The 27,768-nt window shown below is 41.8% G+C and overlaps 1 protein-coding gene across 3 annotated transcripts; it reads right to left on the bottom strand.

The window, feature by feature from the left end:
- Positions 1–1,788: 1,788 nt before the first annotated feature.
- LOC108162762 (leucine-rich repeat and calponin homology domain-containing protein) lies at positions 1,789–27,120 on the bottom strand. Of its 3 annotated transcripts, none has more exons than XM_033394163.1 (8): positions 26,504–27,120; positions 15,494–16,011; positions 14,850–15,424; positions 13,567–14,212; positions 13,372–13,509; positions 13,221–13,298; positions 10,913–11,425; positions 1,789–3,327 (listed from the first exon to the last, which is right to left on the bottom strand). In XM_033394163.1, exons 1-8 carry the CDS (start codon positions 26,763–26,765, stop codon positions 2,755–2,757), a joined length of 3,303 nt encoding a protein of 1,100 aa, XP_033250054.1. In that variant the 5' UTR covers positions 26,766–27,120; the 3' UTR covers positions 1,789–2,754. The 3 variants fall into 3 exon arrangements, with proteins under 3 accessions (XP_033250054.1, XP_017153138.1, XP_017153137.1); XM_017297649.2 differs by lacking the exon at positions 1,789–3,327 and adding an exon at positions 6,598–7,584 and having other exon boundaries at positions 10,337–11,425; XM_017297648.2 differs by lacking the exons at positions 1,789–3,327; positions 10,913–11,425 and adding an exon at positions 6,598–7,584 and having other exon boundaries at positions 26,504–27,116.
- Between the last annotated feature and the right edge of the window lie 648 nt (positions 27,121–27,768).

Genomic DNA, 27,768 nt, shown 5'->3' with positions numbered 1-27,768 from the left:
TTAGATCTCACTATAAAACGTATATCTCAGAATTTCGCCCCACCCACTTCCGCCCCCACAAAGAACGAAAATCTGTTGCATCCACAATATTGCACATTCGAGAAAACTAAAAACGCAGAATCATAGATAATGACCATATCTATCAGATTGCTGAATCTGGATCAGATCAGATCATTTTTATAGCCAATAGGAACAAATCAATTTGCAGTGGCTACGCAGCGCACGACGTCACGCTCAGACTGATTTTCTGTCTCTCTCGCACGCACTCTTTGTCGTGTCGTTTAATATTAGCGGCGTCTGCCGGAGGAGAGCCATACTGACTTAGTATTGGGTATAACTGTAGAGTTGCGGTGTCCGCAGCAACTCACAACGTTCCACCTCGTTTTTTTTTTTGGTTTGGAAGTAAGACAAAAATGTTTGGCTACAATTTTTCGTTTTGAAGTTTTTTGCAAAAAAACCTTGGCAATACCATAACCCTACAATCAGGTTGTATGTATATATGTTTGTTTTTGTATATATAAATGTATATCTGTGTATTTGTGTGTTAAATATTGGTTTATAAAAATTAATGACTGATTATGGTTTGCATTTCTTTTAGCTGCCTCAATGCTGGTTCTACATATATCCTTTAATAATTTTGTTAGACAAAATATATAAATCTGGATTTAGTATATATATATTATATGTTTTTTCTGAGAGTTAGAGATTGTGCTTCTTGTAGAAATTTGATTAGCTTTCAATTTACTTCTTCATCGAGATTTTTTCCACAAGTTTAATTTAAATAAATAATTTTTAATGTTAATTTACAATGTTAGGAATGTAATTAGCACAAATTGAAGATTATATTAGTTTTTCCTTTAACATAGTTATAGTAAATCATATTTGATGGAGAAAAGCGTTCAGTTCTTTGAAGTTTTTCATTTGAATTATTGCTTTTGAGAAGGAAAAAGACTGCCATAGATCCAGGTGGATACGATATAGCTATAGTTATGATAGTTACAGACAGAACAGACTGTCGTCGATCTCCAGTCAAAGGCACTATTTTCTGATTCTTCTTCTGTTTAAGTGTTATTCTATATGTGATGGTTTTCTCTTTATGGAGTTCATTTCATTTCAAAATGAGAGGCAACCAGCTTGAATGATTTCTCTATTCTCTTGTGCGCCTTCGAACAACTTCTATAGAACTTCTATATATCGTATCTGATTTGGTAAACTTTCTGTTATTTCTAAGATGGTTCTTGGGCCATTCAGGGTTTGAAATTGGTACATTGGTTGGTTATTGATTAATCGCTTCATTCTATAACTATTTCACGCTTTTCTACAACTATTTTGTGTGTCCCTGCTTCAAGTAAAACCATACAACTTCCAACTCCAGCCAGTAGCTCAGTACTGGCAGGGCTACTAAAGCCTTCGTCGCTCTCCAAACTGTAACAATACCCGTTCTTTACCATCCAACCGTTTCTTTGCGTCTACAACTATGGATAACTCTTATTTATGGTATAACCTAACTATAGCTATGCACAATTTTAGATTTTCTTAGGGGTTTTTCATTTGTCTTTTGCCAAAGTGGAACTTAATCAAGTTTAATTTCGTTGCATGATCTATATATGGTATATGTGGTATGCATATAAGTGTATATCTAATGAAGTGAAGCGTATTTTAAGATTTCAGTTCAGTTCACGCCTCGAACGCGTGTCTAGGCAAATGAAAATTTCGAATGATTGTATAGTTCTTAAATTAATTTAGAGTTCAATGATCACTAAGACATGAACTAGGAATATGTGGGTTTTTGTTTGTTTGTTTGTTTGTGGGTATCTATAAAGTTACTGCAAGGGGCATACACAACTTTTCTTCCTGTTAGTTTAAAGTAAATTAAAGGAAAGATCTTAACGTTGGCTATAGTCAGGTAAAAATAGTACAACCCTAAATATTCTTCTGCTATTCTGCGGAAATAAAAAGTGAGTGAGTTTCAGATCTGATACAACATCCTTATCATTCTATTCACAATATAAACTAGATCTACCATAAAACAAAGGAAATGATAGATAGGATAGCATCAGGTATTATCTATTTTGTGTCCTATTTTAATAGTGGGAAATACATTTCAGTACTTCTTAATAATCCTATAATTGAATCCATTAATGCTTTCTTATGGATCTTTCAAAGTTTGAAAGTTTCAAAGTTTTAAGGAGAGATACATACAACTAAGGAAAATTATAGGATAGCTTCAGGTATTACGTATTCAGTAATTCTACATTCTTTTCTTCTAAACGATCCCATAGTGTGGATCTTCTGCTAAAACTAAATAAAATTAAGTACAAAAGAGATTGTTTCAAAGGAACATAAACTTCATTTAAAGAGTGTTTCACGGAACTTAAGCTTTCGGTTATTTTTGTATAACCCATTAGTGAATAGACCTCAACAGATCAAAGTGTCCAGTCGATACCTCAATTGTGTATGCCCCTCACGACTCAAAGAATACAATTTCAAAGTCTTTGGGTTGTCTCTCAATTAAATGCCTCAAAAGTTTCCTGATTTGGGGGGGTTTTCCTTAAATAGACTTAGTTCTAGTAGAAATACATCGTAATGTTGTAAAAGCTTCGACTTAAACATACAAAAGCTGTGGGGGTAAACAGAAAGCAGCCTCAAGAACTCACTACCAAGTTGCTAAGCGGCAAAGCGCGCTCTGTCTTAGATCTTAAATGTACGGGCAAAATCAAGGCAAATAAATTAAGCTGTTTAGGCGGGTGATTGTTAGCCAGGCAGCGGGAAGAAGACAAGCCAAAGGAAGGTGGTTATGAAGACGCACGACAGGACCACTGTCAGGGTGTGCGAATCGTGCTTGAGCAACGAAGTTCCTGCTTCGTTGTCCTTGGACTTGAGTTTCTTCTGCTGCAGCTGTAGCTGCTCCTGCTGCTGTTTGTCCTCTCCGATGCGATAGATGCTGAAGACCTCCACCTGGGGCTTGCCATTCCTCTGCTGTTCGAAGAACTCTATCCGCCTGCTGATGGCTTCCTTGGCTGCGGCAGCGGAGACTGGAACGGGGACTGCTGCCAGATCCTTGGACTCCTCCGACTTGGACTGCTGCTGCTTCTGCTTCTCGTCGATGAGGTGATAGTGACCAGCCGGTCCAGCGGTGGCCACATCATGTTCGCTCTCCACGATGGTGTGCAATGTGCGATTGTTATTGTTGCTGCTGTTGCTCCTGCTCTGGAAGGTGTGCTGGCCATGGGCGCTGAGCAGATTGTGCTTGATCTTCTCGAAGGTCTTCTGCTTGGCCGTGCGCAGCATTTGCCCCACTGCCATCAGATGCTGCTGCTGTTGCTGCTGCCTGGCCACTTGATGGATCCCCACCACATCATCATCAACATCATCATTAGCATTAGCTTCTTTGCCATTGATTATCTCACAATTCTCATATAAAACATGGTCTAGCTGTTGTTGTTGTTGCTGCAACATCTGTTCTTGCTGTTGGCTGCAGGTTGTCTCAGTTAATTGCTCTTGCTCTTGCTCTTGCTCTGGTTGCTGCTGCTGCTGCTCTTTCTGTTGCACAACAACAACCGATTGATGCTTCAACTGTTGCAGTCTCTGGTGCAGCTCTTGCTGTATGTGCTGCTGATGATGTGGATTCGCATCCAAGGCAATCAGAGCGGACACTGTGTGCAGTAGGGCCAATGCGTTTGGCACTCGGCCAGCGCAAGCAACATCATTATTATGATTGTTGTTATAGCTGTTGTTGTGGTTGTTGCTGCTGCCGTTGATGCCATCATCATTATTGACATATACATCAGCATCATAGTCATCGTCAGCGCGTGGCAATTGTTGTTCAATTTGTGGCACAACATCTTCACAGGAGCAAATCAACTCCTGCAACCAACACCAATAACAGAGTTTTATGCATCAGTTTTTGTTTTTTCAATGTGTGGGTGTGTGTGTGTGTAGAGTGTACTTGTGTGTGTGTGTGTGTGTGTAGAGTGTACTTGTGTGTGTGTGTGTGTGTGTGGGGGGGGGGGGTGTGGTGGGGTAGGAAGGGTTTTTCTTAAAAACTAAACTACATTAATTTCATTCATTGGAAAAGACACCGTTAGCCTTGATTCTACAGTTACAACTCTACAAAACATATACACAGGCTAGGAAATAAATATATATATAATAGGACTTGTAGTACAGAGCGTTTCGAAGCTTCAAGACAGTTTTACAAGACAGTTTGAACAAGATGAGAGTCAGTTGGCGCGGCTACAAAATATACATATGAATGAGGAATAGATTCGTCTTTGGCAAAGGACTGCGCTCAGTTTTAGTCTCATCAGAGCCACCACATCTTATCAAAATTGGAGTCTTTATCAGTTGGGAAGATTTCTTTGATAGACCCGGACTCGGACTGGCTTCTGGAGTCTTTTTCGGTGCAGATGATCCTTTCTTATCAGAGCTGCCACATCTTTTTAAAATCGTCCTTAGCTGTGGACCGACATCTGGATTATCGTTTAGTGGGGAAGAATTATTCAACCTGCTCAGAACAGAACCATTCCCATCGGAGTCTTGACATCTTTTTAAAATTGGTATGTTGGCATCTGGATTCGATTGCAGTGGCACAGAACTCTGTGAGTCAGTGGGGCCGGCATTTGAAATCTTCTTCAGTGGATAAGGGTTCTGGTTGCCACTCCTAACGAGGATACCCTTCAATGGGGCCGTAGTTTTAGGCAACATTGTGTGCTGCTGCTTTGCTGTGGCACTCTGGGCACCCTGACTATCGCCTCCGGACCTCATTGTGGATACTGTTATACTGCTTACTGTCATTTTTGCCAAATTTATAGTATTTTTTTTCATGTGTACATTTTCGGATCCTTGCGCAAAATTCTCGTGGGTGGAGGCCACATCCGATGATTGGATGGCGGCAGCTGCCTTATTCTGGTGCCCTTGCTCCACTACAGTTGGTTCGTTGTCTGTTATTGTTGATCGCTTCAGTATAATTATGCGTCGATCGAGTTGCATATCGGGTCCGTTCGAATACATTGCGCACGGAGTGGCGCGGTGTGTGCTCTTTAGTGAATAGCACTACTCAAATGACTGAATAGAATGAACCTAAATATGGTATGTAATCGTATAGTTTGTATAATAATAATAATAATCGTCTTACAAACTTCAAATATTAGGATATCAGTCAACTTGTTTCCCTTTGGAGGACCAGCTACAATGTTTTGTCTTTGGACCACGTATTGGTTGGCGAACCCAATTTCCCCGATTGAATGTACACATTATACAATTATTCAAAAATAAATCACAATAAATAAATACAACCGATTGAATCAGTTATTTGTGTATACTGTATGTATAGTATTCTTTCAACTAATATAATCCCTTATGACATAAATTGACTGACATCCGAATTTTGTATCCCATTTACAAGTTTCGCATGGATAATGTTCTATTCGGATTGCATTTGTTGAATATTTCCGTCATTTAAATGATTTTTCTGAGTTTGCGTAATTCTCTCTTATAATTTCTTTAGCTTTCCTAAGGTTTATGCCCTATCATTAGGTTATCTCATAGCTTGGAAACGCACTGTACTACGAAAGAACACAGGGAACTTGTCTTATGGCGGGGTCATGGGTCTCATCTACGCACCTCATCTACGCCAATGCGACGGCAGGCCTCCAAGAAGTTGTCCACATTCCGCCGACATCTAGCCATGGTCAGCTTGTTCTGCAAGGAAGTACAGACAATTAGCTAACACATTAAGAGATACGAGTCCTCCTCATCCTTTATTATCACTCACCACACCAGGCGACGGCACATGGATGCTGGCCACTGAACGGGGACGCACATAGTTGGCCAAATGGCATAGAATAACGCCGTCGGTCAAGGCCGAGGCTATATCCACGGGCAGCGTCATCTTTAGCCGTGTTTCAATGATCTGTAGGAAGGTTTTGTTTATTGAATATCGTTTAAGGATCGATTCCCCAATACGTACACTCCTTAACTGCGACATCAATTCGGTTTCCTCACGCTGGCGATCAAACTCCCGACGCATCGTAAAGCTCAGCTTCTCGGCGGGTATGTCATGGTTCCATGTAACCGAGCGATGGGTCTTCACCGTGCCCAGCTTGGTGACGGTGCTCACTGGGGATTTGATGGGGACACTCGTGGTGCTGGCGGTTCCCGATGTAGATGTGGCTCATCCCCCACCATTGGACGTATTGAATTTGTTTGTGCCAGACTATCGAACCTAAATAGAGCAACAAAGTATTAATAAAATAGTATTCCATTTAGATCTGAAAATTCTTATACCAATTTTGTTGAACAAGCTACCACCAGAAGTGAATAAAACCAGTTGAAACTTTGGGATTAGAATAACACGTGCCGCGACTTTACACTTATACAATATGTTCCTGCACTCCGTCTATCGTTTCCACTTAATGGCAAATATTCCAGCTGTTCCCATACCGCACCGTCCGTTACATCTCTCTTTTCCCATAAACGAAGTACCATCCGGCCGTTCACCAATTCACGAAAGGACGATAGAGAGGACTATTCCACCTATAATGATAATCCCATAAAAATGGTACCCAGAGAGAAACAACCTATGGACCGACAGCATTTACGTATGACAATTTCTCAGTTTTTATTTGATATATAATGGATGTGTACTCGTTTAATCGAAGACTTATGTGTCTAATACAATTCGATTCGTATAAATGATGCGGAGCTGGTAGAAAAGATGTACCACAGTTAATCGTAGGTCTACAGCTAAGCTACATAATAAATATGCTATAAGATTAGTCACAATATATGTATGTATGCATATATATACCCGATACATATATCTTTATATTTGGATGTGTTCGTATGTGGGATATACTTAAAACAGTATTCAGTATGCTATTCAATCGCTAGTCGAAATTTTGGCCAAAAAATTCGTATATGTATGTATGTGGTATGACAAAGAAAGTATAACAGATTAGAACACATTTTCAGTGCTTGCTAGACCCTAGCTATGGCTCTCAAACAACAAAACGAAACTCGAATAAATAACTTGTGACTTCTACAATTTCAAATACTGAAATTCATTTAAAATTTGTTTGTGTTGAGTGTTTTTTTGGTTTTTTCCTTTTGTTTTTCTTTTGAGTGAGTGTTTTCGTGTTGTGTATGTACATAAATAAACTACAAACCTAGAAAAATACATAAGTGAGGGAGAAATATCAACAAATCATCACACATTTGGGTTTCAAATAATGTATGTATGAATTAAGTGTGTGTGTATCTATAACTATGTGTATGGCGGCCATCAGGAAACCCTTTTCTTCAGCTATCCATAAGTAGATGATCGGAAATACTTCATCATTTCAGTGAGCAGGACCTCCTCCTCGCCGTCTAGGCCATCGGCGTCGGCGACATAGTGGCACGCGTCATCCTAGTTGGGGATTTGGTTGGTGTGGCTGATCCGCTGCTGTTGCCACTGCCACCGCCACCGCTAGCACCACAAACGGCACCAGAGCCATGCAGCCGAAAGAGTTCGCCGACCGTGATGGCCACCTGGACAGCACCTTTCCCCTCCAACACATCGGCAGCGCAGCAAATGAGATTCTACAAAAAATAATTCACAAATTAAAGTTAATTTTTATGAAAATATCTTAATAATTAAAGCATATTTGTTTTTTGCCAAAAGAAATCCACAGTTGTTCAGCCACTGGAGGAGAAGCGTGTCTTGGCTAAGGGAAATTCCCTCATCATTTGGTTGGTGTCTTAGCTTACCGACAAGTGCCCTCACAACAGTGGCTGTAAAACTGCTGAAGACCGTTTGAAAAGTTTTGGTACATAATTTGTTCGTATATATTTTGCTTTTTGATTTGACGATTTTAAATAGCGCTTAGTTCTGACAGTTTTGTGCTTAATAATAAATGCAACAGTTTTCATTCGCTCGCATTTTCTTCGTTTCCTTGTTTTTTTGGTTTGGAAGTAAGACAAAAATGTTTGGCTACAATTTTTCGTTTTGGAGTTTTTTGCAAAAAAAACCATGGCAATACCATAACCCTACAATCAGGTTGTATGTATATATGTTTGTTTTTGTATATATAAATGTATATCTGTGTATTTGTGTGTTAAATATTGGTTTATAAAAATTAATGACTGATTATGGTTTGCATTTCTTTTAGCTGCCTCAATGCTGGTTCTACATATATCCTTTAATAATTTTGTTAGACAAAATATATAAATCTGGATTTAGTATATATATATTATATGTTTTTTCTGAGAGTTAGAGATTGTGCTTCTTGTAGAAATTTGATTAGCTTTCAATTTACTTCTTCATCGAGATTTTTTCCACAAGTTTAATTTAAATAAATAATTGTTAATGTTAATTTACAATGTTAGGAATGTAATTAGCACAAATTGAAGATTATATTAGTTTTTCCTTTAACATAGTTATAGTAAATCATATTTGATGGAGAAAAGCGTTCAGTTCTTTGAAGTTTTTCATTTGAATTATTGCTTTTGAGAAGGAAAAAGACTGCCATAGATCCAGGTGGATACGATATAGCTATAGTTATGATAGTTACAGACAGAACAGACTGTCGTCGATCTCCAGTCAAAGGCACTATTTTCTGATTCTTCTTCTGTTTAAGTGTTATTCTATATGTGATGGTTTTCTCTTTATGGAGTTCATTTCATTTCAAAATGAGAGGCAACCAGCTTGAATGATTTCTCTATTCTCTTGTGCGCCTTCGAACAACTTCTATATAACTTCTATATATCGTATCTGATTTGGTAAACTTTCTGTTATTTCTAAGATGGTTCTTGGGCCATTCAGGGTTTGAAATTGGTACATTGGTTGGTTATTGATTAATCGCTTCATTCTATAACTATTTCACGCTTTTCTACAACTATTTTGTGTGTCCCTGCTTCAAGTAAAACCATACAACTTCCAACTCCAGCCAGTAGCTCAGTACTGGCAGGGCTACTAGAGCCTTCGTCGCTCTCCAAACTGTAACAATACCCGTTCTTTACCATCCAACCGTTTCTTTGCGTCTACAACTATGGATAACTCTTATTTATGGTATAACCTAACTATAGCTATGCACAATTTTAGATTTTCTTAGGGGTTTTTCATTTGTCTTTTGCCAAAGTGGAACTTAATCAAGTTTAATTTCGTTGCATGATCTATATATGGTATATGTGGTATGCATATAAGTGTATATCTAATGAAGTGAAGCGTATTTTAAGATTTCAGTTCAGTTCACGCCTCGAACGCGTGTCTAGGCAAATGAAAATTTCGAATGATTGTATAGTTCTTAAATCAATTTAGAGTTCAATGATCACTAAGACATGAACTAGGAATATGTGGGTTTTTGTTTGTTTGTTTGTTTGTTTGTGGGTATCTATAAAGTTACTGCAAGGGGCATACACAACTTTTCTTCCTGTTAGTTTAAAGTAAATTAAAGGAAAGATCTTAACGTTGGCTATAGTCAGGTAAAAATAGTACAACCCTAAATATTCTTCTGCTATTCTGCGGAAATAAAAAGTGAGTGAGTTTCAGATCTGATACAACATCCTTATCATTCTATTCACAATATAAACTAGATCTACCATAAAACAAAGGAAATGATAGATAGGATAGCATCAGGTATTATCTATTTTGTGTCCTATTTTAATTGTGGGAAATACATTTCAGTACTTCTTAATAATCCTATAATTGAATCCATTAATGCTTTCTTATGGATCTTTCAAAGTTTGAAAGTTTCAAAGTTTTAAGGAGAGATACATACAACTAAGGAAAATTATAGGATAGCTTCAGGTATTACGTATTCAGTAATTCTATATTCTGTTTTTCTAAACGATCCCAGTGTGGATCTTCTGCTAAAACTAAATAAAATTAAGTACAAAAGAGATTGTTTCAAAGGAACATAAACTTCATTCAAAGAGTGTTTCACGGAACTTAAGCTTTCGGTTATTTTTGTATAACCCATTAGTGAATAGACCTCAACAGATCAAAGTGTCCAGTCGATACCTCAATTGTGTATGCCCCTCACGACTCAAAGAATACAATTTCAAAGTCTTTGGGTTGTCTCTCAATTAAATGCCTCAAAAGTTTCCTGTTTTTGGGGGGGTTTTCCTTAAATAGACTTAGTTCTAGTAGAAATACATCGTAATGTTGTAAAAGCTTCGACTTAAACATACAAAAGCTGTGGGGGTAAACAGAAAGCAGCCTCAAGAACTCACTACCAAGTTGCTAAGCGGCAAAGCGCGCTCTGTCTTAGATCTTAAATGTACGGGCAAAATCAAGGCAAATAAATTAAGCTGTTTAGGCGGGTGATTGTTAGCCAGGCAGCGGGAAGAAGACAAGCCAAAGGAAGGTGGTTATGAAGACGCACGACAGGACCACTGTCAGGGTGTGCGAATCGTGCTTGAGCAACGAAGTTCCTGCTTCGTTGTCCTTGGACTTGAGTTTCTTCTGCTGCAGCTGTAGCTGCTCCTGCTGCTGTTTGTCCTCTCCGATGCGATAGATGCTGAAGACCTCCACCTGGGGCTTGCCATTCCTCTGCTGTTCGAAGAACTCTATCCGCCTGCTGATGGCTTCCTTGGCTGCGGCAGCGGAGACTGGAACGGGGACTGCTGCCAGATCCTTGGACTCCTCCGACTTGGACTGCTGCTGCTTCTGCTTCTCGTCGATGAGGTGATAGTGACCAGCCGGTCCAGCGGTGGCCACATCATGTTCGCTCTCCACGATGGTGTGCAATGTGCGATTGTTATTGTTGCTGCTGTTGCTCCTGCTCTGGAAGGTGTGCTGGCCATGGGCGCTGAGCAGATTGTGCTTGATCTTCTCGAAGGTCTTCTGCTTGGCCGTGCGCAGCATTTGCCCCACTGCCATCAGATGCTGCTGCTGTTGCTGCTGCCTGGCCACTTGATGGATCCCCACCACATCATCATCAACATCATCATTAGCATTAGCTTCTTTGCCATTGATTATCTCACAATTCTCATATAAAACATGGTCTAGCTGTTGTTGTTGTTGCTGCAACATCTGTTCTTGCTGTTGGCTGCAGGTTGTCTCAGTTAATTGCTCTTGCTCTTGCTCTTGCTCTGGTTGCTGCTGCTGCTGCTCTTTCTGTTGCACAACAACAACCGATTGATGCTTCAACTGTTGCAGTCTCTGGTGCAGCTCTTGCTGTATGTGCTGCTGATGATGTGGATTCGCATCCAAGGCAATCAGAGCGGACACTGTGTGCAGTAGGGCCAATGCGTTTGGCACTCGGCCAGCGCAAGCAACATCATTATTATGATTGTTGTTATAGCTGTTGTTGTGGTTGTTGCTGCTGCCGTTGATGCCATCATCATTATTGACATATACATCAGCATCATAGTCATCGTCAGCGCGTGGCAATTGTTGTTCAATTTGTGGCACAACATCTTCACAGGAGCAAATCAACTCCTGCAACCAACACCAATAACAGAGTTTTATGCATCAGTTTTTGTTTTTTCAATGTGTGGGTGTGTGTGTGTGTAGAGTGTACTTGTGTGTGTGTGTGTGGGGGGGGGGGGGTGTGTGGTGGGGTAGGAAGGGTTTTTCTTAAAAACTAAACTACATTAATTTCATTCATTGGAAAAGACACCGTTAGCCTTGATTCTACAGTTACAACTCTACAAAACATATACACAGGCTAGGAAATAAATATATATATAATAGGACTTGTAGTACAGAGCGTTTCGAAGCTTCAAGACAGTTTTACAAGACAGTTTGAACAAGATGAGAGTCAGTTGGCGCGGCTACAAAATATACATATGAATGAGGAATAGATTCGTCTTTGGCAAAGGACTGCGCTCAGTTTTAGTCTCATCAGAGCCACCACATCTTATCAAAATTGGAGTCTTTATCAGTTGGGAAGATTTCTTTGATAGACCCGGACTCGGACTGGCTTCTGGAGTCTTTTTCGGTGCAGATGATCCTTTCTTATCAGAGCTGCCACATCTTTTTAAAATCGTCCTTAGCTGTGGACCGACATCTGGATTATCGTTTAGTGGGGAAGAATTATTCAACCTGCTCAGAACAGAACCATTCCCATCGGAGTCTTGACATCTTTTTAAAATTGGTATGTTGGCATCTGGATTCGATTGCAGTGGCACAGAACTCTGTGAGTCAGTGGGGCCGGCATTTGAAATCTTCTTCAGTGGATAAGGGTTCTGGTTGCCACTCCTAACGAGGATACCCTTCAATGGGGCCGTAGTTTTAGGCAACATTGTGTGCTGCTGCTTTGCTGTGGCACTCTGGGCACCCTGACTATCGCCTCCGGACCTCATTGTGGATACTGTTATACTGCTTACTGTCATTTTTGCCAAATTTATAGTATTTTTTTTCATGTGTACATTTTCGGATCCTTGCGCAAAATTCTCGTGGGTGGAGGCCACATCCGATGATTGGATGGCGGCAGCTGCCTCATTCTGGTGCCCTTGCTCCACTACAGTTGGTTCGTTGTCTGTTATTGTTGATCGCTTCAGTATAATTATGCGTCGATCGAGTTGCATATCGGGTCCGTTCGAATACATTGCGCACGGAGTGGCGCGGTGTGTGCTCTTTAGTGAATAGCACTACTCAAATGACTGAATAGAATGAACCTAAATATGGTATGTAATCGTATAGTTTGTATAATAATAATAATAATCGTCTTACAAACTTCAAATATTAGGATTTCATCAGATCTCCATCTCTTCGCGACAGGAGGGTTAAGATTCGTATATCAGTCAACATGTTTATCTTTGGAGGAACCAAGGGTCTAACGATATAAAATCCAGCTACAATGTTTTGTCTTTGGACCACGTATTGGTTGGCGAACCCAATTTCCCCGATTGAATGTCCATATTATACAATTATTCAAAAATAAATCACAATAAATAAATACAACCGATTGAATCAGTTATTTGTGTATACTGTATGTATAGTATTCTTTCAACTAATATAATCCCTTATGACATAAATTGACTGACATCCTAATTTTGTATCCCATTTACAAGTTTCGCATGGATAATGTTCTATTCGGATTGCATTTGGCGAATATTTCCATTATTTAAATGAATTTTCTGAGTTTGAGTAATTCTCTCTTATAATTTCTTTAGCTTTCCTAAGGTTTATTCCCTATCATTAGGTGATCTCATAGCTTGGAAACGCACTGTACTACGAAAGAACACAGGGAACTTGTCTTATGGCGGGGTCATGGGTCTCATCTACGCACCTCATCTACGCCAATGCGACGGCAGGCCTCCAAGAAGTTGTCCACATTCCGCCGACATCTAGCCATGGTCAGCTTGTTCTGCAAGGAAGTACAGACAATTAGCTAACACATTAAGAGATACGAGTCCTCCTCATCCTTTATTATCACTCACCACACCAGGCGACGGCACATGGATGCTGGCCACTGAACGGGGACGCACATAGTTGGCCAAATGGCATAGAATAACGCCGTCGGTCAAGGCCGAGGCTATATCCACGGGCAGCGTCATCTTCAGCCGTGTTTCAATGATCTGTAGGAAGGTTTTGTTTATTGAATATCGTTTAAGGGTCGATTCCCCAATACGTACACTCCTTAACTGGGACATCAATTCGGTTTCCTCACGCTGGCGATCAAACTCCCGACGCATCGTAAAGCTCAGCTTCTCGGCGGGTATGTCATGGTTCCATGTAACCGAGCGATGGGTCTTCACCGTGCCCAGCTTGGTGACGGTGCTCACTGGGGATTTGATGGTGACACTCGTGGTGCTGGCGGTTCCCGATGTAGATGTGGCTCCTCCCCCACCATTGGACGTATTGAATTTGTTTGTGCCGTTCTTCATGGGACTCTGGGGCTTCACGTAGCCCAGACAATCAGCGGAGGCGGCGGCATTGGAGTTTCCCGATGGCGATGCAGACTTTATCTCCGTATTCCGCGAGGGTATCACCTTCTGTATGGGTTTCTTTGGTATAATAACGTCATCGACTCCATTCCCATTCCCGTTTCCATTTCCGTTGTGACCATTTTGGTTGCTATTCAGACTCGATTGTTTCATTATGGACTTTGGCAGTGTGCTGGAGCCGCCGTTGATCAGGCCAGCTGTTGGATGCGGATTGAGCGCTGGTGGCGATTGATCCTCATCGTCATCATTGGGACTGTGATTGGCATTCGGATGTTTCTGCTTGTAGACACTGATCTCCTGGTTGCGCTGCTGTTTCAGCGCCTCTTTATATTCCCTGTGTGAAAGATTCGGACACAATTTAGTTTAAAATTTACAAGAAAAACAAAATATTAGGATATTATTATCCCTCGCTAAGATGCATTGGGTGTGCATAACTGGAAAAATTGTTCAACTCGAGACGGACCGAGAAGGGAAAAAGGGCATGCCCGGTGACGCAACTGGTGATCGCTTTCGAACCGAGTATGTAATAACAAAATACACCATCTATCAGTGAATTATGGCACATTATTTTACAGGATGATCCAATAATGTTCCCTGGTTTTAGAGCTCTCTCTTTGTAGATGAGTGTATCTCTTCTGCTATCTGGCTATCAGTCTCTTCGCCCTCTAGACATAGTCTGAATGATGAACCTACCAGGCCCATAGGCTACTAGGTAGGTCCGTGACAGACTATCCTATACGAATATCTTCCCCTGCCTAGTCTGCTGTTTCCAGCTCAAGACTCCTCCTAGCACAAATTTGGATTAAGCGTTAATTTAAAAAAGATTTCAAAAGACTTAAAGACTATGTTTCTAGGAACTATAGACCGAACGGAGCACTGTATGGACTTAAAAGTCAAGACAGAAGAGGAGTTATTACTCCACTTTATGGGGGTAATGCTAAATCAATCCGAATCGCTGCCTGCACACTCACTTGTAGGTCTGAATGTTGTTGAGGCTCTTGCTGGACTTGCCATTGCTGGCATGGAGTGACCGTTCCTGGGGGTCCTGGTCCATCATGAGGTCCTCGTCCTGGTCCGGCGACGAGCCATTGCTGGAGCTGTTCGAGTGCGCGTAGCTGAGCTTGCAGGGCGAGCTCGTGGGACTGAGGGTGAGGCTCTCATCGACAATGGTGCTGGTGCTGGACGTGAGCGAGGCGTCCATCAGATCGGCATGCATGTGAATGGCGCTGGGTGCCACGGCCCGCGGCAGGGTGGCGGCCATCGAGCAGTGCAGGGGGGAGTCTGTCTTGGACTTGGGCGGATTGTCGTGCGACCAGCGCTTGTCCAGGCCATCGCTGGTGCTGTACCCGGAGTCAATCTGATGCCGCCGCTGATTGCTGCTGCTGTTGGTGCTGGCCTCCAGGACATTGCCGCTCGAATTGTGGCGCGGGGCACGCCGCAGCGTGGTATAGCCATCGTAATTCCCACCCGATCGGGAGCCCTTCTCGTCTTTGGTGGCCTGCGTCTCCAGAAACTTGAACACATGCACCAGGCCCCTCATGCAGAGCTATAAACGGATGAATTTGGCTTTGGATTAAACGCACTCCTGGAAGGATATATCCTATGTTCTACTTACACTGGCTGGGGGCGAGGTCAGGGGATTGTTCTCCAGCTGCAGCTCCACCAGAGTGCTCATGTGTCGTATCTCCAGCGGCAGGCTGGCGATCCGATTGTTGCTCACATCCAGCGACACCAGGCTGAGGCACGTCAGCTCTCGGGGCAGATACATCAGCTGGTTGCTCCTTAGCGACAGCGAGCGCAGTGTTCGCAGTTCCCCCAGACGGGCCGGCAGGGCCGACAGCTGATTGTAGGAGGCATCCAGGTCGGTGAGGGTCTGATCCAGGCGTCCCAGTTCGTCGGGCAGCGAGACCAGGCGATTGTTGGACACGAGCAGCACTTGCAGCGGCAGGAAGCAGATCTCGCGTGGCAGCGAAGACAGCTGATTGCTGCGCAGATCCAGATAGGTCAGCGAGGAGAGCTGCTTCACCGACTCCGGTATGCTGCGGATCGTGTTGTGGTAGAGCAGCAGCGTCTCCAGAAAAGCGAACGTTGTCACCTCTTCCGGCAGTTCACAGAATCTATTTCGGGATAGATCTGAAAGGGGGAACAGAAGTACAGAATTAATCAGAGATCCCACACAGAGAGAAGGAGTGGAACCAGAACCCTTGCTCCATTTGCCATGCCCTCCCCACGGTCGGTGCGGCACGCCACAGTGGAGCGCATGACCTCAATCTGCCGGCAATTTAACTTGCCCCTTTTCCATTCCAAGTCCCATTCCGAGCCGAAAAGCAAACGGATACAAATGAGACGTGGACAAGGAGTGCATGAACTAGCAGATACCCCTCTATCTTTCGTGACTATGTCTGTTCGCTTATGGGAAATTTGTGCAGTGAAGACGTGTGTGCCCTAGTGGAAGCGGTGTATAAATCGACAGGCATACCCAATATACCCCTCAAGAGTCTAGAGAGTATTCCAAAAACTGGGCAAGTGCGTGGTGCGTGTGGAGTGAGCAATTAATTTACTAAATGAATTTGCATGCGAAATGAGCGCAAACAACCGAAGACTGGGGAGTGTGGGGTCTCACAGCGGGACATAAACAGTCCGACGAAACAAAGCAACATAGAGGAAAGAAGAGGTGGAAAGAGAGCCAGCAGAGACATAGAGGAAAGAAGAGGTGGCCAAAGAGACCTGGGGACAGAGGCAGCGTGTAATCAACATGAAATTGTGCGTAAAGTTTTGAGGAAAACGCGAGGGAAATATTTTTTTGCGAATTGTAGAGATTGAGTGGAGATAATGCACGTCGTAGGAGGGAACCACAGCAATGGGGGGGAGGGGGCAGAAGAGATTAAGATTCTGTTCTGTGTGGGTTGTTGGGGATTGTCCGTTGTGCATATAGAGCGGTGCTCTGCTCGAGAGAGGTGCGTGTGGGAGTGTAGTAAATAATGAAACAGAATGAGTAAGATTTTAGTTTTAAATTAATCGAAAAACAGGAAAAGCTTCTATGGAAACTATTGTATTAGAACAAAGGAATCAGTCGCAACAAAGGTCTGTATAATATTTCAAATATTTTCAGTAATTGTTGTCTTATGTGCTCGTTTTGTTTATTTAAAAGGAATTACATTTCTTTTGTATTATTGAGCCCTTAACGGAAGCTTGTTTTGTTGTTGTAAAGTCATGTGATCGGCGGAATACTTCAGAATAAACAACTTTTTCCAGGAGTCCAATTAGCCTTAGCTTCCAGGAATTACGGCTTCCAGAACCAATAAATTATTTCCATCTTTAAACAAATACGAGTATTTGTTTTGGAATTGACTACGAAATTTTTCTCAGTGAAAGCTAGCAGAAGATCACAGCTGTATACATATACACTTTTCATATTTCTGGCTATTTTTTTTTTAATTTTTCTGGCCGTTATTCTTGTTGTTTGGCTATTCCATTGCGCTACTACATATTTATTAATATCATATTATTTAATATGACTAAAAACAAGCCTTTCATATGACTTTATGGTGCTATTGTTTTGACCCCTATTTGTTTTGACGGTTAAGAGCTAATATAAAAGCCGTCCTGCCTTTGGGAGTCGCGGCACAAGTGGCGCGACAGCATGCTACCCGTTACTCAGTTTTTATATATATCCACTTATGATCTTTCCACCTTATGAAAAATATTCTAGCTGTTTCCATTACATCTCACTCCCCTTCTGTATCTCAGACAGTACCTACTTATGCTGTTGCAACACATGTACGTACATAGATCCCCCATAAAAACATGACACATGCCTCTGGCCACTTGCCACACTTTTTATGCCCCTAAAAGAAAGATCTCTTTCTGTTTTAAAGAGGTTTTTGGTGCTCCACTAACAACTTCAAGTTGAAGCCTTAAAAAGTATGTGGCGTTAAGGTTAAGCAAAGTTTTGACCACTTTAGACCATACTGTCTGTTGGGCAACAGTGCGTATGCAATTTTTGGTGGAATCTTAATAGCCATAAAAGTAAGCTTTACGATCGGCGGACGAGTTTATTTCTTCTTTTTTTTGCCAAGTAAAAAACGAGAAATGAGCAATCGTGGGGCTGGAAAAACTGGCTAGACCGAGGCAGAGAGTGACAGAAGACAGACGTCGGGCAGGGAGTGGGGACTGGGGACTGGGAACTGGCGACAGCTGCGTTTCTGATTTACGCACTGAGTGGCTGCTCCCACCCCCCAACCGCCGCGACTCCAACTCCAAACTCCAGGAGCTAAGCAGGCCAGGAGACTTATGGCTGATGGCTCATGGGCGGAGGGCGGAGGCCCCTGAACAAAGGCGATGAATGGATGGTAGCTTTTAGACATTAACCTGCCACATGGAGAGGCTCTCCGGCTGCATACCGAATGAGCACACAATGATGCAACACAACACAACACATCGCATCACATCACACAATGATGCAACAGCAGCAGGGGCAGCAGAATGGGAGGCCTCCTTCAAGTAGGAAAAGACCCAGGAAGCAGGTTGAATAAACCCTTCCCAGGCCAATGACGCCCAGAGGATGTGGCTGGGGATGCGGAAATTGGATTTCCCTTCGAGGGCGCAGGCCATCGATGTGGGACAAGCAGCTACTGACTTTGCACTTTGAACCTGCCCCATCACACACGACACATGCCCCTGCCACACCTGATGCTAAATGAATCCGCTCCTCTGCTGACTGGCATCCATCCAAGTGCTGTATCTGCATCTGTGTCTGTATCTGGCCCAGGGCCAGCTCTAACGCATTGCGACAAAAGCGAATTTCATTTGTACGCCTCGCAAAAACATACATAAATAATATGTTTTCATTTTTTTCTATTTTGCAAAAACACAAAAGTGGATCGGTGTTTATTTTTGGGTCCAACTTTTGCCCACCTGAGGCCTGGCCCCCGCATAAAATCTCATAAATATTGCAGAAAATATTCCCAGACGGGGGGACAATTATACAAAAAACCGCCAGAGCCAGGAAGGGTGCGGCCTGGGATTTGGGTAACGCCCAAAGCGGAGGGAAAAAAAACAGGGAAATGAGAAAAACACCGTGGATGAGAAGGGGACTACAAGAGAGACGGATATGTCATCTATGGGAAGTATATTAGTGCACAATCCAAAGGGATAATATTCTGTAAATCCATATCTCCAATTGCAGATTTGTTTATAGATAATATAACAATCGAATGGATAGATCAGCAAAAGTTTGTTTACCATTTTGAGTGTTTATAGATAAACTATCTCTCGGTTTTTTCTTTGTTTGTTTTGGTTTTTGCAACTTTTCCAATCGATTGTGAGGCTTCTTTCAGTAAACAGCAGACAGGGTTGCCAACCCCATGTATTTTATTTGTATTGACAACTCACAGAAATGAAACTTTAATAACTACACGTTTTCACTTTAATTTACATACGATTTTCTTCAATTATCTAGCTCAATTAATTGTATTATTTAATTAATTTAAAATAAGCAATACTTAGCTTAATCAGTGTTTCATTTTATTCTACTTGTTCCCCCTTAAAACTAGTCAACCCATGCCAGCTTATTGATTTTTAATCTGTATCGATTTGCCTTAAACACTCTTCACATATCCTGTAGGCCATGCTGCAGGATTTGACTGCAAAAAAGAAACCATGTGGCGGCAGAAATGGACTGGAAATTTGACTTTGAAGGGCGGGTGCCGCAAGCCTCAAAAGTCTGGGGTCTGGCCGGCCCGGAAGCAGCAAAACATTCAATTGATGGCGCCCCAAATGATATTGGCAAATGGAGCTCTTAGCTCTCACTCTCACTCTCTCTCTCTCTCTGCTCTCCGTGGACATGTGTGCGAGCACGTGGCCAACGAGACAGCGACCCAACCCGTCCATACTTTATATGGCGGCATATCAAGTCTTTAGATAGTTTGTTGTTTTTATTTTGGACTGTCGATGTCGATGGCACTCCATCTCCATGTCCGTTTATTTTTTACGAGTTTGATGGCTGACCAGCCACGGCTACGTATAGAGGGGTACTCGTCTATTGATGGATTTATTAAAATTAATTCGTTTCAGTTTTATTACTGAATTGTCAGTGGCAAAGTGGGGCGAAGAAATTATGAATCATTATGTACTTCCATATGGAGGATGAAATGCTTTTGGGGTTGGGCAAAAAAGGGGGCAAATAAAAGAAGGGAACAAGGGGATTGGAACAGGAAGGGAAGGAAATGTACGAAAAGGCTGCACGACTTTTAAAGAACATTGGATTGAGTATACTAGAAAAAGTGAGTGAATAAAAGGCAATGGATGGCCAGAAAAATAAAGAGAATGAATGGAAAAGGAAAGAAATTGAGTAATCGTGAACTAAAGGGCAAACGAATTAAGAATGAAACTGAAATGGAAATGGAAATGGAAATGGCTAGCAACTCAATAAATCGAATGCTAAGTGAATGAACAAATTGGGACTGAGAGGAATAACTATTTCTGTGTTGAAATATGCGTAGTTGTCACATCTGACATCTGGACAATCAGTAAACAATCAGAAGAGTCTGCCCGGGGACCCATTTACCATTTACCAATTAAATAATATTTATTTATATTCCGATGCGAAGGAAACCACTCGACAAAGCACTCACCACACAATGTGCGTATTCGTTGTATGTGGAGCGAGCAACCAGTGAAGCAACTTTTCCAGCTAATCAAAATAAATAATATGAGAAATGGCATTTGTTGGCTCGTCTGTCCATCGATTGATTACGTTTTCATATTGAGAGCGGGAAGCACTTCAACACTATCTGCCCCTCAACACTGCACAGAGTCTGCTTCATTTGGTATACCCTAGTGGAGGGATAGTACACTTTCATGCAAAAGATACACATCTCATCCAAGACTAACCGAACCTGGAACCCATCTGCAAGGGTATCAAATGATTCGACTCCCGAGGGCATGTAGATTTCTCTGTTGTTTGTTTTAAACGCTGCAATTCCGCGTACTTTCTGCTGATTCGTCATCCTCTGTTCTGCCGGGATTGTTCTTCATTTAATCACAAGGCAAACAAGAGCACTTTCTGTTGGCCGAGTGTAAACAACATCGAAGAAAACAAATATTTGAAAACATTTGGAAGCAAGGAGGGAATGCGTTTGATTGCCTTTCCGCTCAAAAATCAAAGTGTAGCAGCTGTGTGCAGACCAAGAGTCTGCTCTTTACACTATCTAGTTATGGATTGGCTTCTTCCGACAAAAGGATACCCCAGGGTACTACAAAATATTTGTAAATCTTGTAGTTGGAAGAATGAAAGCCCTTCTCTCAGACATAACAGATAAATGGCAACACTTTCTGGGATAGGATAAAATTTTTGTTTCTAGGAGTCTCTAAGTTTGTGGATTTGCCTCTACTTTTCCAGATTTTTGGAATGTGAGGTAGATATAATATGTATAAGAGATAAAGAATAATAATCTTCTGGTGATCTTCTCTTATGTCCAACTTCTGCCTACTTTGCTGGCCGTTACTTTTGTCATTTGCATATTCTATTGCTGTACTCATGCCGAGTGAGATAGGCTCGCTCAGAGAGGATCATAAGAGAGATGTCTGGGCACTAATTGTGTTGAAAAGAATATTTTGCATAGAAAGAAGTCTTGGCAAGGCACCGAGCACCCAGGAACATTTTATTTTCACAGCTCTTTGTAAAGATAAATTGACTGTGAAAGAGAATAAAAGTGGATACCCTGATAAATATTAACCCAACCCCGACATAGGTCTGGTTTAATATTCTCCTCGATTTTTCCATTAAATACCCTTAGCCTTACGAGTATATACCCTTGAGCTCCACGCGAACCGGGTACTACGATGAAGAACAGAAGTCAAGCCCGAGTTCTTCTATGCTTTGTTCTCCCATCTCCCATCCCCCACTGCGACTGTCGACTCAATTGCTCCGACTTTATTTGCAGCTGTTTGTAATCTGATCTATGCATTTTCTCCCTTTTCCCCTCCTCTCTGAGGGGCGCGTGCTGTCTGGTCTGTGCAGCAATTAAGGAAAAACAAAAACAATAAGAATGCCCCTCAACTATTAAATAATGCTAACACTTATAAATTAACGAAATGACTCAATGAATAATGATGTGGTGTGTGTGTGTGTGTGTCGACACAATCTGTGTCAAGTTTGCAGTGCCCCCAATCATGCCACATTTATAACTGTAGATATGATTACATATATGTGTATGTATGTAAATATGTACATATTTATAGGAAAAAGTCGTTCAACTGCAGATAAGCCTCGTGAGACTGCAAACAAATTGCAATTTATCGCATGAAAGCATATTTTATTTTTAGCCCCGTGATGAGGGCACAATGAAGGTTTATTTAGAATATTATAAATGGCATATGTGGAGACCTTTGAGCAATTTTAGCATAAAGAAATACCCAATAGATTGCCTTTTGTATTCGTATTTCGTATATATGGTATATTTATTGCAGGCAGAAAATACCAGAAAGGTTAAAAAATAATGTGCAAGCAGTGCATTCTTTGGGTCGGGTATTATTCTTAGAAATTTGAAATTACATACATTTTTTCCTCCCTACATTTTATTCTTTTTCCCATTTTTATGCCTTCACTTTCATTCTGTATTTCACTTTTGTTTGCGTGCAACTATTCGCAAGACGGTCTTCAATAATGACGACCTTTAATATGTTCCTCATACATACAAATATACCATGTTCCATTTCCACTGTGCCAATATTTCCCAATTTATTCTCTGTACAAATTTCCCATAATTGAGCGGACAGAGACGCTTTCAAAACTGCTTTACTTACGCTCCCATCTTCACCAATGTATGTATATCCCTCTCTCTCCCCCAACATATTTCCCATGCAAGCCACGAAGCAACACAGTTTTAGGAGCACAGGAGATAAGCGACGTGCCCACACGGTGGTCACATTTCCTTTCCTCTTTTGTGTGCCGTGCCTGTCGTTCTGTCTTCTGGGCGGCGAGGAGAATAAATAGCAATAAACGTACAACAAAAAGCACAACTCTATCTATCTATCTATCTGTCTGCCGTCTGTCTCCTCTCATATTTACAATACAAACAACAACAGATACACACACACACACACACACACACACGACAAAAGCATTTCCCGCACACCCCAACCCATGCCAGGGAAATTGTTTTGTTTGGCGAGAAGACTTACCAAAACAGAAAACATTTCTTGTTCCCTCTCTGCAGTCAGCTTACACAGGCCCCCACATTTCCCCGTCTGGGGTCTGCGCAGCTGGTTTTGTTGTTAAAGTCGATTCTGTTGGGGAGTGTACTGTATGGTATTTTCTGGAAGTTATGTTGGCAAAGTGGCATCTACGGAAACATAGGGACAAGTAATAGACCTGTCCTGACAAAAATGTTCCATAAACGATATGGTATGGATACATTGGTTTCGAATGACATAAACAAAGACCATTCCTGTTTATTCCCCCGTCTGGCTTTACAGCTGTTTTTGCAAAAGAAATCACTGGATATTTCTTCGTCTTTCAGACTACACAGCTGTTTTTGCAATGAAACACCCATCAAATGACTAACAGTTTATGGAGTACCCTTAACGTTGTCCAGGCGGCTACAGCAACAGTTCTGCTTCCGCTGGTTTTTGCATCGAGTTTCTGTAAAGTCGATTTCTGCCACTGACGTTTTTTTTCCATCTTTTTCTCCCCACTTTTGTCCAGCGGCAGCTGCATTTTTTCACCGTTTCTGCTTCGTTTTTATACTTCTACTCTTCCTGCCGTTGCTGTTGCCGTTGCTACTTCTGGTGTTGCACGTTGCAATTATTTTAAACAATTTCCTGCCGCATCGTTGTCTTATGTTGATTTTTACGCTGGTCGATTCTTTTTTTATGGCTTTGTCTAGAATCGGTTTATGGTGTCTCTGTTCTCTGTTTGAATTACGTGACACGCGTGTTAAGTGAATGCCAGTGCACCCAATGGAATGCAATCCAAGGACGGGAAGTGTATGCTGCTGACAGGCGCCTCCCAGCCGGTCTGGGCTGGACTCCCTTCTGCCTCTCCATCAATCTTCCATGCCTTTTGGGGGTTGTAAAAGATGCCAGAAAAATGGGTATTTTATGCTCCTTTCTTTGGCTCGGCTTTCCACTCTCATTGATTTGTTGAGAGACCCTTGCAACGTGGTCCGTGCCGCATTGTGGTTGCAGCCATTAGTACAAAGAGATGTTGCCACCTCTTCAGCGTACATTTCTTGGGGGGTAGATTTGTCCTGCGCTCGTCTGGGGCTCTTAGCTGGCAAACATTTACCAATATTTCACAAATATTTTACCCTGAACGTGACTTTTTCTTACATTTACCCTTAACCCCACTTTACCTTCCATCTTTCTCTCTTTCTGCCATTCCCCAATTCTTTCACACATTTTAATTACTAATTAGTCACGCCTTTCCCCCATACGCGATGATGATGACGACTCAATTATTCATAGGTATCCAAAACAGCCACAAAACGCATTGAACCACAGCCAGAGAAACTTCATCATCAAAATGGAAATAAAAGCCGGAAGCTCTTTACGCCTCCACAGCCTTATAGAGAAGGGTTTTCGAAAGAACTTGAGGCGGAGGAACGAGTCGATAGCGCGTGACCAAAACTCACGGACTGGCCTCAGGGTTGTCACCCCACGCAGGCATCATCGCGAATAGAGAGGCACGTCACGTACTCCAGGAGAGAGGCTAGATTGATAAAAAGGATTGAAAAACGTATAATATACTACATACGTTTACTAATGTCTGGAAACGGAATTTCTAGAATTCAGAGTGAACAGATTGAAAAATACAAATTATGTTAATGGATCGGAAAAGAATTTCCCTAGCAATTAAGAAAATATTTTTACGATGGGAAATATTTACGAACAGAAGTAAATTAGAATATTTTCACACAGTAGAAAAAGAGATTTTTCAAAATATCAGATGGAAAATTAGACTACTTTTGGAGTTTTATCTACTCTTGTTGCTTTCGATATAACAAATTGAAGAGAAGATCGAAAATAAAGTTTCAAAATTCGGAAAATCTTTTAATTTTGTGAAAGTATGGAAACAATTTAAAATTTTTTTAAATAAAATTTATATATGTGCATATAAAAACTTTTTTACTTTAGGAGATATTTTAATATAATGAAAATAATAATAATAAATGAAATGAAAATAGTCGGTACCCAGTTGAGGCTTCTGAAACAAGGTGTATCTGTAAAACTACAGGTGCTTATGGCACGACAGGTACAAAAAACTACCCTTATCTCTTGGTTCTAAGAGTAAGCGAGAGGTGCTACACGCTCGTTAAAGACTTGGCTTCGTGGGAAAACGTTATTCACACTAAACTCTGCATTTAGTTTCAATATCACTTATAAATGCATTTGTAGCTATAGAATGGTAGAAATACTAGTTAATAATCATTTTACAAAGAACTCATAAATTTCGAACCAGTTTTTACCGAATTTTATTATATCTAATTAAAGCACATTTCCCATTGCCGCCGAAATTCCATAAATGTCTTTTCAATTTATGACACAATTTATTTTTATCTTTTTGTGGCAATTAATCTTCAATTTCTAAAAATATATCCATTCCCTCGTGCCTAACTTTCATTTCAGATAAATCCACCTCACTTATACACACACACACACGCACACACGCACGCAGTGGCGCACCCTACACACAAACGGTTAAGTAAAAATCGATGAGCGACATGTCCCGTCTGGGTCTGCATGGAAGAACATCTGTTTCGGGGTAGGAACAGATGGGCGGCGGCAGGAGTTGAGGGTGGGCCTTGGGTGTACACATCATAGTTGTTCCTCCTCTGCTGCCGGGTGCATATTTTGGCCCAAACAAAACCGAAAGTTGGTTGAACTTCACCCAAGTACTTTTTCGACCAATTTGCCGGGTGGCGTGCAACAGTAACAGCCACAGAAACAGAAACAGCAAAAGCACCCTCCCCTCCCGACCAAGTGCGAATAGTGCAAAGTGCACATGGAAGGAGAAGAAGAAGGAACAGCAGAACAGCGAGACTCACTGTCCTTGGGCGCAAGCGAGATGGCAAGTGAGATGCGTGGCTGCAGTGTACTTCGTTATAAAAAGTCATAAAAATGTGAAAGTACTGGCTAAACGAGGCAGTAGCTGCTGTGCGGCAGTACGTTCGCCGTGAAATCAATAATGCGTGCACAAAAATAGCTGGTTAACCAGACCAAGTCGTTTTTAATGCTTCAAGAAATACAAATAATGTAGTAATGAAACATATTGTTTTGCCTTTTTTGCTGCACTAGCAGAAAAACCACTACTGCAAAGGAGCTGCTTTCTAGTTTAATATTTACTTAAGGAGCGACAGAGAGAGAGCACGCAAAAGAGAGACTCCAGAGAGTATGAGGGAAATGAGCAGCTGATGGCAGTGGCATGGCAGAATCCCAAGCAGCGACGGCGACTGCGATGTCGGCTGCTGCAGATTATTGATTTTCAAACAACAAAAGAAACATTTTTGAGGCTGCGCTGCCTAAGATAAGGAAACGCAGCAGCGATAGGCGGCAGAGGGAGGCAGGCAGACACACCTTCCCTCTGAGCCGCGCCCAAAAAACAAACCACAACGATACGCACCTGCAATTACCGTATCCGTGAGCGCGTACTTGGTGCCCGTCTTGGGAAAGTCCTTCAGCTTGCGATTGGTGAGGATCAGCTCCCCGCTGAAGTGCGCCTCCTCAAGGATACGCTCCAGGGAGCGCGTCAGCTGCGAGTGGCTCAGCAGCGCCGACGATGAGGAGGAAGCGCCGGGCGACGCGGACGAGGAGAAGGAAATGGAGCTGGTGCTGGGGCTGCCGACGGCGACGCTTTGTAGGCGATGGTAGACCGAGGCAGCCATTCTCGAGCGTGTAGGCGTGGTGGCGGCGGCGACGGCGACACACAAAAACACACACTCGCGCAGGCCAGAGAGGGCCCGGGACGCACTATCAAAGACTTTAAAACGATCAAGCAAAAAAACGCGATTAGATCGTAGGCATTTTGCTGATTTTATTTTAAAATGATTCTAGCGGCTAACGCTATGAAATGCTCATTGATAAGATTTTCGGGAATTGAATTTTCCTTTTGAGGCTTCCTTGCTGCGGCTTCTACTTCTTGTTTATTCTCCTCTCTTCTTCCTCACACACACACACGACCTCCGCAGACGAACAGAATCGAAAAACGATGCGAGCGATACGACGAGGAAAACAAAATACAAAACCAGTGTGACCGCGGACAAATTGACAAAAATATACCGTCCGAGCCTCGGAAATATACCACAATATACCGTCTCATTTGAAAATAATACCGTAAATATACTGACGAATTCTAGTTCTGTTACGACATATTCCACGTTTCTGATATTCCATCGAATATTACTAATTGTGCTACGATCAAAATCCGATCATCCTTGAGATGATTTAAAACCAAAAAAAAAAGAATATTACTAGCTATCTAGATTTCTCAGCCCTGCCAACATAGTTTTATCCAATCAATGAACTTATTTTCCAATTGACCGGCTTATTTATTGCTTGCTTTTATTGAATTTCTTTACCCTTTGTTCTTAAATATACCTTTGAAAATTTAATTTAATAGATGAAGTTGATAAAATATACCATTATATACCGATACACCGTCGGCTATTTTGACCTTAAAAAATACCGAAAAGTATTAAAAATACTTAAAAGGTCTCTCTGAAAACGAATATATAATAAATAAATATATCGATGAATATTTTTTTTCCTGCACAGGACTAGATTGAAAAGAACCGTTACTTTTATGCGGATAAGGTCTTATTCTACCAGACTTCAGTCCAGCTAACTCTAGTCAGCCACGACCCATCTGATAATCGAGCATCTTAAGCT

This window comes from Drosophila miranda, chromosome 4 (assembly GCF_003369915.1).
Source record: "Drosophila miranda strain MSH22 chromosome 4, D.miranda_PacBio2.1, whole genome shotgun sequence".
In the NCBI taxonomy this organism is placed as follows: domain Eukaryota; kingdom Metazoa; phylum Arthropoda; class Insecta; order Diptera; family Drosophilidae; genus Drosophila; species Drosophila miranda.
The sequence above is the reverse complement of the archived record's forward strand: the minus strand, read 5'-3'. Positions and strand labels throughout refer to the sequence as shown.

Excerpts from the sequence above, each read along its gene's own strand:
- LOC108162762 (XM_017297649.2), bottom strand. The coding sequence starts at position 26,765 with ATGGCTGCCTCGGTCTACCATCGCCTACAAAGCGTCGCCGTCGGCAGC. Across the intron at positions 15,425-15,493 it reads TGACCTCGCCCCCAGCCAGT|CTCTGCATGAGGGGCCTGGT; the intron begins GTAAGTAGAACA and ends ATCCGTTTATAG. Across the intron at positions 13,299-13,371 it reads ATGTGCCGTCGCCTGGTGTG|AACAAGCTGACCATGGCTAG; the intron begins GTGAGTGATAAT and ends ACTTCCTTGCAG.